The sequence below is a fragment of the Oxyura jamaicensis genome, chromosome 1, assembly GCF_011077185.1.
Source record: "Oxyura jamaicensis isolate SHBP4307 breed ruddy duck chromosome 1, BPBGC_Ojam_1.0, whole genome shotgun sequence".
Lineage (NCBI taxonomy): Eukaryota > Metazoa > Chordata > Aves > Anseriformes > Anatidae > Oxyura > Oxyura jamaicensis.
In genome coordinates, this window is record NC_048893.1 from 1981675 (window position 1) to 1995366 (window position 13692).

The window sequence follows — 13692 nt, forward strand, 5'->3', positions numbered from 1 at the left end:
TAGCCAGTGTTCGGGAGGAGGACAGACGTTTTCGCAACGAGAGCCCACCCCTCCCCTCTTCTTCCTTTTTCCACCTTTTATTGCTGAGTGTGACCCCACATGGTATGGAATATCCCTTGGGTTGGGTTAGGTCAGCTGCCCTGGGGATGTTTCTCTCTCACTTTTTTGCCCACCCCCTAGGAGGGTCAGAGAGAGTCCTGATGCTGTGCCAGCACTTCTCAGCAGCAGACACAACACTGGTGTGATACCACTGCTGTTCTAGCTACAAGTGCAGAGCGCAGCACTGTATGGGCTGCTGCAGGGAAAGTTAACATCCCAGCCAGACCCAGTACACCTAGTTTTGGCAGCAGTGCCCATTCCCAGTGCTTTGATCCACATGGATATAAAAACAGGGGCTCCCCTGCCCCACAAACAGCCGGCACGTGGACAATAAAATCCCATACCTGGAGCTACTGGGAACCAATGGAGAGGAATGTGAAATATTCTCAACAGCGGGCTTTTTGTCTGAGTGATGAGCAGCTTTGTGAGTCTTGCTGAAAGCTAGTGCAATCCAGAGCTGGAAACGAGGAAAATTGACTCTGCAGTGCCCCGGATCGCGTGCAATCACAGCTGGAGGAGATGGACTGAACATCAAAACTTGCTATTTGTGTAGCCTTGTCGATACAGAGAGTCCTGTTTTGGAGAGCTGCCCTGTGCAATAGTCTAAGCCCTTGCAATTAGGTTGCTAAATGTAAAACTAAAGAATTGTTTTAGTTTAGAAACCTTTTAACTGTTACACATAGAAATACTTGATAGTGCGCTGTCCCAGGTAGTGGTAGAAGACGTTCACTGAAATACACACGGTGAAATAAGATTTTGATAGCAGGTGTTTTATTTCCCCAGCCTGCCCAAGTGCGAATTCAGATGAGGCCGACTCGCACAGCTTCTCTATCATGGACTTGATTGCATCTTATTACTTCTGTGAAGAGGGATTTTTTTTATATAAGTTCCTTTGACATTATGCGGATTCTACACCACTTCAGCCATAATTTTCTGGTTTATTCTTTGTGTGATAACAGAAATTGTGGGTTCAATTGTGCAAGTTTTGTAATATTAGAGGTATATTCAGACAACATTGAATTTTACTGAAGGGGATCAGAATATCTTCAAGATAAGGAATCTATTATGTCAAAAGGACACTTTTTTTTCAAATAATTGTAAGTTTGTTTAGGAAAACTTTTAAGCACAAACATCTGCTGACGTTTTGGGGGGTTCACTATATTGCATTGAACTTCTTGTAGCACAGACATATGCATATATAGCACATACATACACATGTATACACGTATATATTCCTATATTTGAATAATCGTAAAGTCTGGAAGAGCTGCAGCACCGCAGTTTTACCAGTGCTATGAGCACATCCGTCTGTTCTGCCACCAGCATCGTTGCCACTCAGTCTGAGCTGAGTTTGGGGAGAATTCAAGGAGTTCTCTGTGCGATGTGAAACCCCAGGTGGAGAACCAGACACTCATCTCATGGTGGAAGAGCTCTTGCTCCTGCTGCCCGCTTTCCTGTGCTCAATTTCTCTTTCGTGTGTCGGTTCAGAGATCTAATTTTTGCCTCAGGATTTTGTGTTTTTAAATTTCTGGCTTTCTGTGGTTTCGATACATCCATTTTTTATTTGATTTTTCATTTGGTTTATTAGAAAGCAACCCTGAACCTGTTGGAACTAATGAAAATTCTGTTTTGTTTTGTTTTTTCCATTACAGAATGAATCTCAGGAATGAGTTATTGTTAAATAAAGCTGTTAAGCACAGGCAGGTAGAGCCCAATTCAAAGAAATGCGAGGCAAAGCCTGGTAATCCCCTCCCTTCTGTTTTTCCAGACCCCCTTTATAAGTCCATATTAATTCAGTGTTGGGATTCACTGCTAAAATTACAGCAGTAGGGGGATGCTGAGGAGAGGACGTTCCAAATGTAATAGAACTAACTTTCCTTTCTTATTTCTAGCTCGTTTACCAGCTTATTGCTAATTTAAATTAGTATAAATTGATTGATACCCACATTTACATTGTAAAATAGGTACTGTAATATATGCAAGAGCGCCTTTGGAAAGTAAAATATTAAATAATTTTGAATTATGCACACTTAATTGCATTGTTTTTGTATTTAACTACCCGATGAGCTTGCTTAAGTATCTCTACCAATATTTACCAGTTAACACCAAATCCCGTCCTTGGAGGTGCCTTCGTGTTTGTACTGAATCTGCGACTGCTGGAAGCGGCTGCAATTCTGAACTGAGGTGGAGGAGTCGCTCTCCGTGCTCGGAGTTAAAGGCTGAGAATTTATGCTTAAGGATGCTATTGGGAGAAAACAAATCATAAATAAAAGAAAAATCAGGTTAAGTGGTGACCGTACCCTGCTCCATGGCTGATATTATGCATTTTCTAAAGGTTTTATTAAGGTCGCCCACTGAAGCGACGGCTCCTGCACCCTTCCCACCTCGGTTCTTGTTCCTGGCAGTTCACCTGGGCGCACACCGGTGGCTTCCCGAGGGCTTCGCAGGGATTTCTTTGTTGGGGAGAGAACAGACACTCTGTTCTTTAAGGCAAATAATTTATTTCTGCAGGTTTTCTAGCCCTGGTGGAACAAAGGGATAGTCATGTGTCGTCCTCCCCCTGTGTAAGGCTAATTTGTACAATTATGGGGTTAAAGACTGCGTACAACAGTGTTGGAAAACCATTAATTTTTTAAGAAAGCGTTGTATGATGGGAATACTAATGCGCTAACTGTTTACAGCGCTTCCTTATTTCCTCTTGTGTGCTGCCACCGGCAAACCCAGGCTCTTGCAAAAATAATCATAATTAAGCATCCTTTTTTTTTTTTTCCTTTAAACATTGCCATTGTTGTACCAACAAATGTAAGCACACTAAATAGATTTGCTGCTGATTCTTTAATCAGTCTGAAAATCCTACAGGCTGGTTTTAAAACCCGCAGTCTATTTTCTTTAGCGTACGGTGAATGTTTGTGTGGCTTTCTTAACAACTTCAGTTTTTAGGAGTCCGAGATAAGAGTTCCTTGACAGCATCACTGATCCCCAAACCAAGTGGAAGTGGGTAATTCTGCCAGAATTTCACACTCGTAAGAGACGAACAGCTCTGATGGGCTGATGCTTCTGGGCACGTGGAGGTGGAGCCGCCTCGCACCGGTTCACTGGGGCTATGCAGCCTGGGTCAAAGCCCCTGAGACAACTTTGAGAGTGCTGGTAAAGGAAGCGATATCTTCTTGTTGTTGAATTGCACACGAAATCTATCATATGCTCTTCTTTTTTGTCTGGTCCAGCAAAAACTGTTGTATGCTCTTTGAGTGCCTGTGCTTTATGGCTCTGCTTTTGAAGTGGATTCACAGATTAAATATTTCATCGTTCAACTTAAATCCCTGCTGTTGATATCGCAGGCTTTTGTATGGAATTGAGATGTGGCCCAACCTGGAGTGTTTATTAAATGGAAAGAATAATCTGAGGCTGTACACATAGTGTATTGCGTGCACGTTATGAATTTGATGGGAGTGTGAGTAGGAAAAAGCTTTAATTGGGAAAGACTCATATTTGTAACCCCGTGTCTTGATGCTGTGAGTCTACCAGGTAGCTGCTCTCTGCTTCCTGTTTCGATACTTCCCGCTGTTAGCGTGCCGTTAGGGATTTTCCTTGTGACATCTTCATTAACTTCAATGTCTCCAAAGCTGCAGTTGCCCTGCCAGCTCCCGAGGCAGACGATGGGGCTGGAGGGAGCCCTGAGATGCGTGGCCCCAAGGGTTGGTGTTCCTACCGAGGGAATTGCGTCATTGGGTCCGATCGATGGCTTGCAGGGCCCGGTGCTCTGTTGTCAATACCAGATGCTGGAGGTAAATGCAGGAGGCTCTGTAGTAATTGGGGAATAGTTTTTCTAGGAGAAAAAACATCTTCCTGTCTGTGGCAGTGGTTGGTACATGCATGTCTTCCCATTCCACTTTGTGTATTTCGTAGCCTGTGGTGCTCTTTAGTCTTCCCCCCTCCCCCCCTTGATTTTACTTGCTTTTGGCTTCAAGAATCATAGAACGATTGAAGGAAGTGGTGCCTGTGGTGCATTTCAAATAATCCAAATCAAATCTTCTAAACGCTGCCCTGCCAGCTTTGCTGCATGGATGTCTTTTTTGTGAAAGCAAATATTCCTCTCTGTAAGGAGGCCACTCGAATGACCCGGAGGACACCTGTATGATTCCATTTTGAGCTTTGAGAACTTGCTCTCCAAAGGACATCCTGTTCACTGCCTAACCTTTTGTTTTTAGCAGAGCTGAATGAAACAACAGCAGACCTGGTTATTTTCCCCTTTATGGAAATTCATGCTCTGAATATTGCTTAGCTAAGTATTGTCTAAAACAGGCTTGATTGTATCAAACTGAAGTGTCTTTTCGTTAATAACTTAATGCACCTGCCCTTTCGGGAGGGTTTGGTTAAGGTGCTTCCTAGTAAATGCTGTTTCTATTAATGATGTTTTGCAATCCCAAGACTAATGGCTGAGAGTGAGACCAAGTTACGGATTTACACCTTGCGACAAGCGTGGACAGCAAGGGCAAAGGAAATTGGAGAAAATACGATCAAAGTAGCTGAATCGCATATATCCTTACGTGCCAACCTGTAGTAGAAATAGGAGATACGGTTGCTGTTCCCTTCTCAAGAATTGTGGTTGTCACAAAGGTCTTGGCTTTGCATCCATCCTGCTGTGTTCCACGATGAAGCACGGGTTGCATCTTGGAAGCCTCCACAGTTGTTGGTGACTGCTGAAGCTCTCCTGTACCCCTAACTCCTCAATCCTCATTGCTTCCTCCCATGATTATTCCAAGTCTTTTGGACCCTGGAAAACATATCAGCTGTATGCTTTCTTTTTCATCAGATTCTGAAGGATCAATACCGAGGGTTAATTAAATGGCTTTGCACGCTCTTTTATTTTGTTTCTATAAGCAATTGCATTAGTATTTATGTTGTGGATTGCGAAAAAAAAACCAGTTTCTGTATATGAATGGTTTCCCAAACCATTTAGATGGGTTTTGTGGCCTTAAAAAACCATAAAACCAAAAAATCTGAGTGTCTTCCTTGCCTGGAAAGGCATTTAAATACAGCAGTGTGGAGGATGCTGTCACACTTGGCTAACTGCTGGTCTGATCTGTGCTCTTCTCAATCTAAAACCCAATTCCAGTAAAAGGTGCACTTGTACCCTTTTCCTCCTGTTGCCTCCGTACCCATCTGAAGGCATGAAGTCAACCGGAACAATCCGATAGAAAATGTGGGTAACTGTGCCACAGCTTTTAGTTTGGAGGTTGTCCCTACTTCCCATTGGGCTTGCCCGGAGATTTTGGCCATTAGATAGGTATTGGATGGAATCTGTAGCTTCTTCAGATTTCTTAAAGCTTTCTTTAAATTGTTAAAGAAGCTGAATGCATGTGTGTGGGTGTTACTTACCCAAATACACATACTCATATGTCCTTGGAGTTAATGGAAATGGTTTAAATAAAACCTGGTTAGCTTACCTGTGCCTGCATTAAAGTTACATTTTCTGCAAGAAGGGTAGAAAATGCATTGTGCATTTGTGCTGTACTATTAGACATAAATATCCATATCTTGTGTCTTTCAAGGCTTTCCAGAAGAGTAGGTGGACGTGGAGGAAAGGTCACGCTCCTTCCTCCAGCCGACCATCCAAATGGCAAAGTGTCCTCGTCCGCTGACATTCAGGGCTCGGTCTGTCAAGCTCCAGGCAAGAGCTTTGTGTATTTGATTAGTTTTTTTTAAACAGGTATTCTGTGTCTGTGGTGCTTAAAGGAAGAGTTTGGCAAGTCCTTTAAGCAGCGTGTGACCTGCTGCTAGATCCGGAGCTAGATGGGAGCGGGGTAATGAGCCCATTGGCAATGCAGCTGGTGGCCCTCGATTTCCATTCTCCTGCGGAGAATGCTGCTGATCAGACACCTATCAGCGTGCAGATGCTAAGAGGACGGAGTTATTTCTGGCTACAGCGCTGTGGCTTTTGGAGTGTAGTTTCCCATTACTGACCATCTATCTCAATTGTCTTGTGATGTGAACTGTGCATTAGCACATTCAGGCTTGGGGAAAGGTAGAGCTGCATTTTACGCTCCTTTAGGAGCCTAAGAAAGTGCTGGGGTGCAAGTGTGGCCTTCCTCAGTGCAGTTGTCTGAAAATCTTCCAAGTTTCTCTGCTCTGGGATGCACTTAAAACAAGCTTGACGCTGATTTCCAGAATCCTGAAGAACTTTTAAAATCCTTAGAGGGGTTGTGGGAACGGCCAAGTAATGTTTGGCAGCTGCCGTGTGCTTATTGTTTCCAGATCGCGCTTATTTTTGCAGTCATCCACCCACCAGGTTCTGATATTCTCTAGCAGTTTAATTGTCAGCTGTTCTGGATGCCCTATTGTCTGAGCAGAGTTTGTCATCACAGGGAAATATTATTGGTTTTACCTAGAATGGTTTCATTATTTTTTTTCCGACCCTCTTTCTAATAAATTAACTTTCCTCGTTTGAAATGCTTCTTCCCCCCAGAACAAATCCCTCCTCCTTATAGAACTGCAATTTTTTACTGAAGCACCGTAAACTTCCCATCTGGGAGCTACCTAATTATATCTTACAATAATTCTACCGAATGATCTATAGCTCCACTTTTATCCCCTATTAGTATCTGCCTGATCGATGGCTAACCTAATTGATTGTTAAGGTCAAATGTCTTTATTGGCCGAAGCCCGAATCTCTTCCTATTATGACTTAAAAGACCATTCTCTGGTCTGTTAAACTTCTTGTATTTGTTTTTGCACAGCGGAACAATAAAACTCAAAGTACAGCTGCTGGTGAACAATATCCTTACGCAACATTTCGCCTGTTCTCAGGTGCAGCATTAAAAGGACGTGAAATATTGAGGTATCTGCCTTGAACAGAACGGCAGTAAGAAACACTTGATCATGGCTTTTCAGCTTGTTCTGTGAATAAGGTAGCTGTGATGTGAAATAAATTCCTTGCTTTTATGACAGCTTAATCATTTCTAAGTGTACAAATGCAGAAGCTTAACTGCTTTCATTTTGGCCTGTGATGCTTACTGAGGTGTGGGGGAGATTAATGTGTGCTGCCGCACAAAGCCAGGATCCTTGTGATTGCCTGGTATTTTGTTAAACTTTTTGTCTCCCTTGACGGAAGAGTTGACTGTGGCTATCCGGTCCTTGTTTGGGAATGTGCAGGGGTGATACAGCAGCTCAGTATCTGTGCAAACAGAGGGTGTGAGCATATCCTTGCGTAGCCTCAGATCCGAAAATGGCGGAAGAGTGATGGCAATAAGAAGAGAATCCCAATAAAACGAGTACTTGCTTTTTCCTCCAGGGTTTGTGGTAGCAATCTGTTGGAAGATCCGTGTTTACCTCTGGATTTTCACGCATGCAAGTCGGATTGCAGACTGGCTTCTCACTTGCCGCTCACAAGTGTCCCCTCACCCTTTCCCAGTGCAGCTCCCTCCTCCGAGCATGTGCTGCGTCTGGCAGGGTGGCTGTCGATTTGTCCTGCTTTACTCGAGATGCCTCTAACTGAATTAGTTGCCCAAGATTCCCTTGCAGTCGATGGAGCCGCTTCATTCATCAAAAACCTCGCTGTTATAAAAGTCTACTTCAGATGAGAAGAATTGCACGCCGGGCGCTGTTAACTCGAAAGGGAACGGCCGAATGATGCTGGATGGGTAATGTTTGCAGAAAAAGGCAGCTCCTGGGGACCAGGCCACTGAGATAGGTGGCTATTTGTCCTTGGCTTTTTTGGTGCATCCCCTTGTTTTATAAAATCGGGTCGCTGCCTAATGCGAAACGAATAGCTGGCTGCACAGAGGGGATACAGGAATGGGAGACTGCCCCGCTTTGTGGTGTGGTCATTAAGCATCTCCTAAAGCACTTCATTAGGTTCAGAGTTGTCCCCCCAAAACCAAAAAGTGGAGTTGTCTCCGTGAAATGAGGCACCAGCTCGGTGATGGGGGCGCTTTACCAGAACATGATGACACGGGCTTAAACCTGCCCATCTGAGGTTAAAATTCAGATGTTCCACGTTGGGCAAGAGCTTTAATAGGTTGCAACAGGAGAGGAGAGGCAGCTGTCTCATTCTCCTTGGCCCCACTTTCTGGCTGCTGACAGCCGAATGCCATCTCGGTACCCAAACAATAAAATTGCAACCTGTAAGGGGAATGCTTTGCTAACTGCTGGCTGTCTCTCTGCTTCTCTTACTCTGTCTTAAAATGACGTTGCTGGTTTTTTCCTTCCAAAACAAGTGGTTTTGTTCCTGCTTCTGAGGACAGATGAAAAGGTTGTATCACTTTTGTGAGTTTAACGTCTATACCCTAGAGTGAGGTTGCCTGTCCTGTAGCTCTGGGGCTCCATGAGTGGGACTGGAGCCAGGTGCTTTGTAGGAAAAAAATGAAGTTCTCATTACACCTGGAATACAAGAGGATGGCAGAGTGAGAGGTGTAGGTGACCTGGTATTCCACAGCTTTAAGATGAAGTTTTATATTGGTAAGAAACCTGGGTACAATTCAATTCTTACTCTTGTTCTACAGCTGTACTGTATAGGAGGAGAAGGAAACTACTACAGAAGTCACTCTTATTTACTGCTACAAGCTGACATTTTATGCACAGTTCGCGTAACTTTTGATTACCAAGCTAACACATTTTCCCAAAATGGATGATCTGGTTCTTGATTAATGGATAACTGGGATTTCGCCTGTTTTATTTCTGCTAGGTATGTGTCGGGTTGCGTTTGGATGGAGATAAAATGCAGGAAACCGTTTCCCAAGCGTGCATTTGTGGGTTTTTTGTTTGTCTTGGCTGCCACAGCCTTTCAGTGTGGTTTCATCTGGAAGTCCAGTGAAACTTGTGTGCCTGAGAGCTTTAATATCAGAGAGTTGTGAACGGACCTGTTTCATAAACAAAAGCTTCATGGAACGATTTTGGTAGTCTTAGGTACCTTTCAAGCTTGTAAAACTCAGTGGATCTTGTAAAACTCAGTGGATCTACCTTTGCGTGGAAAAGTTTATTCATAGACTTGAAGAAGTTGCTTCCCTGCTTAAGTCAGTTCTTAACCAGCCTTCCAACTAATTCATCTGATGGAGTTGAAATGAAGAAAATGTGTTTTCCCTGTCTGCCTGCTTAGATGAAATTAGGAGAAATTTAGGTAAAAGCTTTTTCCAGCAATAGAAACTAAAATATCAGTATCTGGGATGTTGCAAATGCTCTGTTGGGTGGAATATGCATGTGAAAATACTTGATTCATTACATGGGAAGATGTTTCCCTGGTTCCGTATGAATAAAAGCCCTCGGTTCAATTTTACTCTTTAGGTCTAAGATTTTTTTTATTTACCCCAGATTTTACTTTATAGCAGCGTTTTTCTTAAGAAAAATGTACTTAATTTAACATGTACTGTGTGGTGCTGTATTTTTCTTAAATTTTCAGAAGGTACTGTTAATTGAAAAGTTGTTTAATAAGGGTAATTTTAAAAGGCTTTCTGGTGTTGTATATTAAAATTTGAAAGGTGGTTAAACAACAAGAAAATGCTCTACCTGCTTTATAGGAGAAAAAGAAAATAAATAAAATGGTGCACTGTATTATGCTGTTGTTTCTGTACTTAGGGATATATTGGGTTCTGTTAACACTTGATTTAATTTTCTTTTAATTGTAGTTCATGATGAAGAACTAAAGAAAAGAATAGCTGAAGAATTGGCATTAGAACGAGCCAGGAGAGACTCGGAAGCTCAAAAGAGAAGGTTTGTTTGTTAATAACAGTATTTAAAACAAACGTACTTCAAGCTTTTATGGCTGCTATTTATCCATTTATTATAAGCAGTTGAATTTTGTGCCGCAGGACAAAACGGTTGGTAAGACCTGTAGGCTATAATGCTAATTTTAATAGTAAATCTATGTTAAGATCAACATGTTTTAAGAATATATGTTAAAATAACTGAAATTCACCTGTAAAAGCTGATATAAAATGCTGATCTGAATCCCTTTTGACCTTATAACTGGACTTTTATTTTTTCCCCTCAGTCTTTTAAGCTCAATTTTCATTGATTTCTGTTGAGTCCAAAAAGTCGCTTTCCTACGTAGAGATAGAAATAACTCAGGAGCGTTGTAGAGGTGGGTCACTTATGACCCCTCTATTTGATCAAAAGGTAAATTTTACAGCAGTAGAAATAGTAACTCCTGTTATTTCTGTACATTTTAGGTATTTCTCTGAGCCGCAGTGTTTTCAACTGCTGTAACACTCAATATCGCTTAGTGCTTTGAAGATACCAAGTGTGGTAATAAAACAGTTTATTAGCAGAAAACCTTTTTGCTACCATTCTTGTATATCAGTACTTCTTTATGCATGTGTTTTCATGGCGTAGTTATTGTGAAAGTCATGCAGAATGCAGCTGCAGAGTTTAGATGTGGCATTTAAAAAGTATACTCTGGCTTTAAGTGTGGTACTGTGTTAACACTGACAATTACAAAGTTCCTGTTGGAATCTGACATCCTTGGGCTGGACAGTGAACTTGGCGGACTGGTGTGGTAATTCATACTTCCTTGTAGCAGTTTTCCTATAAAGGTAATAAAGCACGTAGGATATAAATATTAACCTACGCGTTGGCCTGCCCTCTGAGAATGGGAAGAAAGGCTCATTATGATGGATTTTAAAAATCAGAATGTAATTAGTGCTGCTTAAACTGTCTGCATATATATCCATTGTTTCCAACACATCATTATATTATTATTTAATTGTTAGGTTGATGGAGTATATAATTAGATAGGACTATAGAAATGTCCCAGAAAATGAATCAGGCTTTTTTAAAATCAGCAATAAAGGAAATCAATGAAATAGTGAAATCTATCCTCTTTTGAACTGGGCTTTGATGGGGAAACTTCTGTTGTATCAGAGTTGAATGTTGTCTGTACAGATTTCATCTAAACATGTTCACAGGGTGGAATTATTTTTGTAACTTCAGTATTTTGTCACTTGACACTTTAAAGTAATTTAAATTAATAATTCCATAATTGGTTTTCATTGGATGCCTACAAAAGGAAGGAAGCAGGTTGACTTGTATATATTGACTTTCTATTTTGCTGGGACTCCGTTGGCTAAGGACGATGTTACATATGAAGAGGGCTGTGTAAAATCTTCCTGTTGCCCTAAAATTAGTTTGAAGAATCTGTGCCTTTGAAATAGAAACTATCAAAATAAATTAAAAATAAAAATACCAACAAAAAAATGACAAAAAGTCTTGTTAGCAGCGTTTAAATCTTTTCTGGTTGTAGTTTTTAGAAATAACTTTACTTTCTACATGATATACATAATTAAAAATACACTTTAGCTGGAACGTAGAAACTTTTTTCATATTGGATAAAACAGCTTTAAAAAACGCAGATGTTTACTTACCTATTACTTGGTGTTTTAAGGGCTGATTTCTGTTTGAGGCTTATGTTTTAAAAGCATTTGAGAAGCACTGCAGCTCCTGCAGACTGTGTTCTCCTGAGAAGGAAGCGAGTGCTGCTCTGTCGACCACTTTAAGAACAGATTTATGTTTTTCAGGTGCAGAAATATACCTACCCCTCCTGTTTCCTTCCAGTTCAGACAGCAGTCTCTCCGTAATTCGGGGGCATGAGCAATGTCTGTGCAATGTTCCTTTTAAAGTCAGGATCCGTACTTTTAGGCCTGCGATTTTCTGTACAACTTCACGTATCGGTCTTGTGGACGCTCGTGTACTTTTAGAGTCAGTATAATTTTTGATCATTACCGAACTTCGGTTTTGAAGCAAACACTTAAGAGGTAGGTGCACGTTGTTCAGGTAGGATGTTTTGTATCTTGGGTGTCTGTCCAATGCAGAGTACTCCAAGTAATATAAACAAGACAAGCTAAAAAGACTACTTTAAATTGCAGTTACTTGTAGAAAGCCTGCAAGCATATTGATGCAGTGTTGGAAAAGAGAACAAAACCTGAGTTCGTGGCTATACTGTGCTTAAAACATGTATCAGAATAAAACTAGTAACAGAACAGTTGGTAGCATTCGTATGTCAATAGTTACACATGAAAAAAGGATGGAGGATGCGGTGTAAAAATTCACCAGTCTTGTTGAAGGCTGCCTGGACTGGGGAGTGGCAGTGTCCCATATCCGTGTTGATAGCATCTTGTAGAACTGTAATTCACAAGCTCTCCGGGCTTGTATTTCAGGCCCTTTGATAGGGAAATGAGGATAATGAAGCCTGACCCCTGATCCTTGACAAGAGATTTGTAACTTTTATCTGGGGAAAACCAAGTCAGAGTGCTCTACTTGTAGTTGAAGACTAGACCTTGCACTTTTGATCCGTTACAAATGCAATTTCCTGACCTACTGCTTTTCTTTGTTGACTGTCCTTTAAATCACTTACTGATGATATGTGACACTGAGATCCATAATTAAAGCTTTTGTGGTTCTGCATCCATTTATGATTTTTTTTTTTTTACCAAAGATGGTGCATTTTGAATGTGTAGGTTTTCATTCCTTTCTTGAAAACATTTTTTTCTCACCATTAAGTGTAAAGACACTTAAGCATAAATATCTGAAACTTGCAGCTGTTTGTTGTCTGGTTGCAGCTGCCTAATGGCTAATTTCAATACTGTTTGTATGCAGAGTATGACCACGTTTTGATCTGATGGCCAAGTATGTTCTACTCATTTAAGGAAGAATTTTGTAACTTTAACTTTCTTTATAATTTATTAATTCACATGTACATATACAGTAAGAGTGCTTCAGCTCTACTTTATAAAGATCTTATTTCTGGGATTAGAACCCAAGGCTGACTGTTCAGCTTGCATTATTGGTGGCATTAAAATACATTCATAATACATCAATTCCACAGTTCTTGTTCAAGGGGATTTTGAATAATAATAATTTAGCCCCAACTTTAGACTATCCGCCTAAATGGCATGCCCATCTTTCAGGTATTTGAGAATGCTTCATCTTTTTAATCCCTTTTGTGTGTGATTGAATATGGCTATAAACCTGTATGCCTCTTTGCTGAGGATGTGGAGCTTGCTGAAACCTTTGGTTCTGTGAGTATCAGGTGAAAACCAAAAGGCTCCTTAGGAACTTAAATTTCGCACAAGTAATGATGAATCTTTCCAGGATTTTCCTTGTTTAGTTTGGAAGTTCAGATTAGCAGCAGTGGAAACATAACATAAAGGTTAATAACCACTACCAAGATAACGTGTGGGGCTTTTAGTCTGTTGGTGGAAATTTGAGCACTACCAATGGCAGAACTTCCTTATGTTTAACTGTCCTGGGCCAGGACACCACCTCATCTCACTTACTCTCTATACAGTCCTACTAATGGACAAACATTCCTGGAAGTGCTTTAATAAAGCTGCCTTTTAGCTGAATTTCCCCAGGGAATAAATCTACTTATTCCGATAGACTGGCTGAGTACAGTCACTGTCCAGAGAAGTCTCATTTCTTTCCTTCTCTTAAGTGGAAGCAATGTTTATGCCTTCAGAAGTGGGCAGAGTTGTATGTGAAGGAACGACCTGCTGCTTGGTGTTGGAGATGGGGTATTGGGATCGTAGGTAGGGGTTCTTGTGCTCTCCAGGCAGTTAGGACCGCTCAGTCCTGAATTTCACAAGGAAACCATATTAACCACAA

General features: G+C 41.2%; 1 protein-coding gene across 4 annotated transcripts in view; it reads left to right on the forward strand.

Annotated features, from left to right (window-relative positions):
* CHCHD3 (coiled-coil-helix-coiled-coil-helix domain containing 3) overlaps window positions 1-13692 on the forward strand; it is a 149511-nt gene that overhangs the window by 16282 nt on the left and 119537 nt on the right. For all 4 annotated transcript variants that reach the window (XM_035334159.1, XM_035334168.1, XM_035334175.1 and 1 more), the window contains exon 3: window positions 9720-9804. In XM_035334159.1, coding sequence (XP_035190050.1) covers window positions 9720-9804 — 85 coding nt within the window. The remainder of the gene's footprint in view (window positions 1-9719; window positions 9805-13692) is intronic.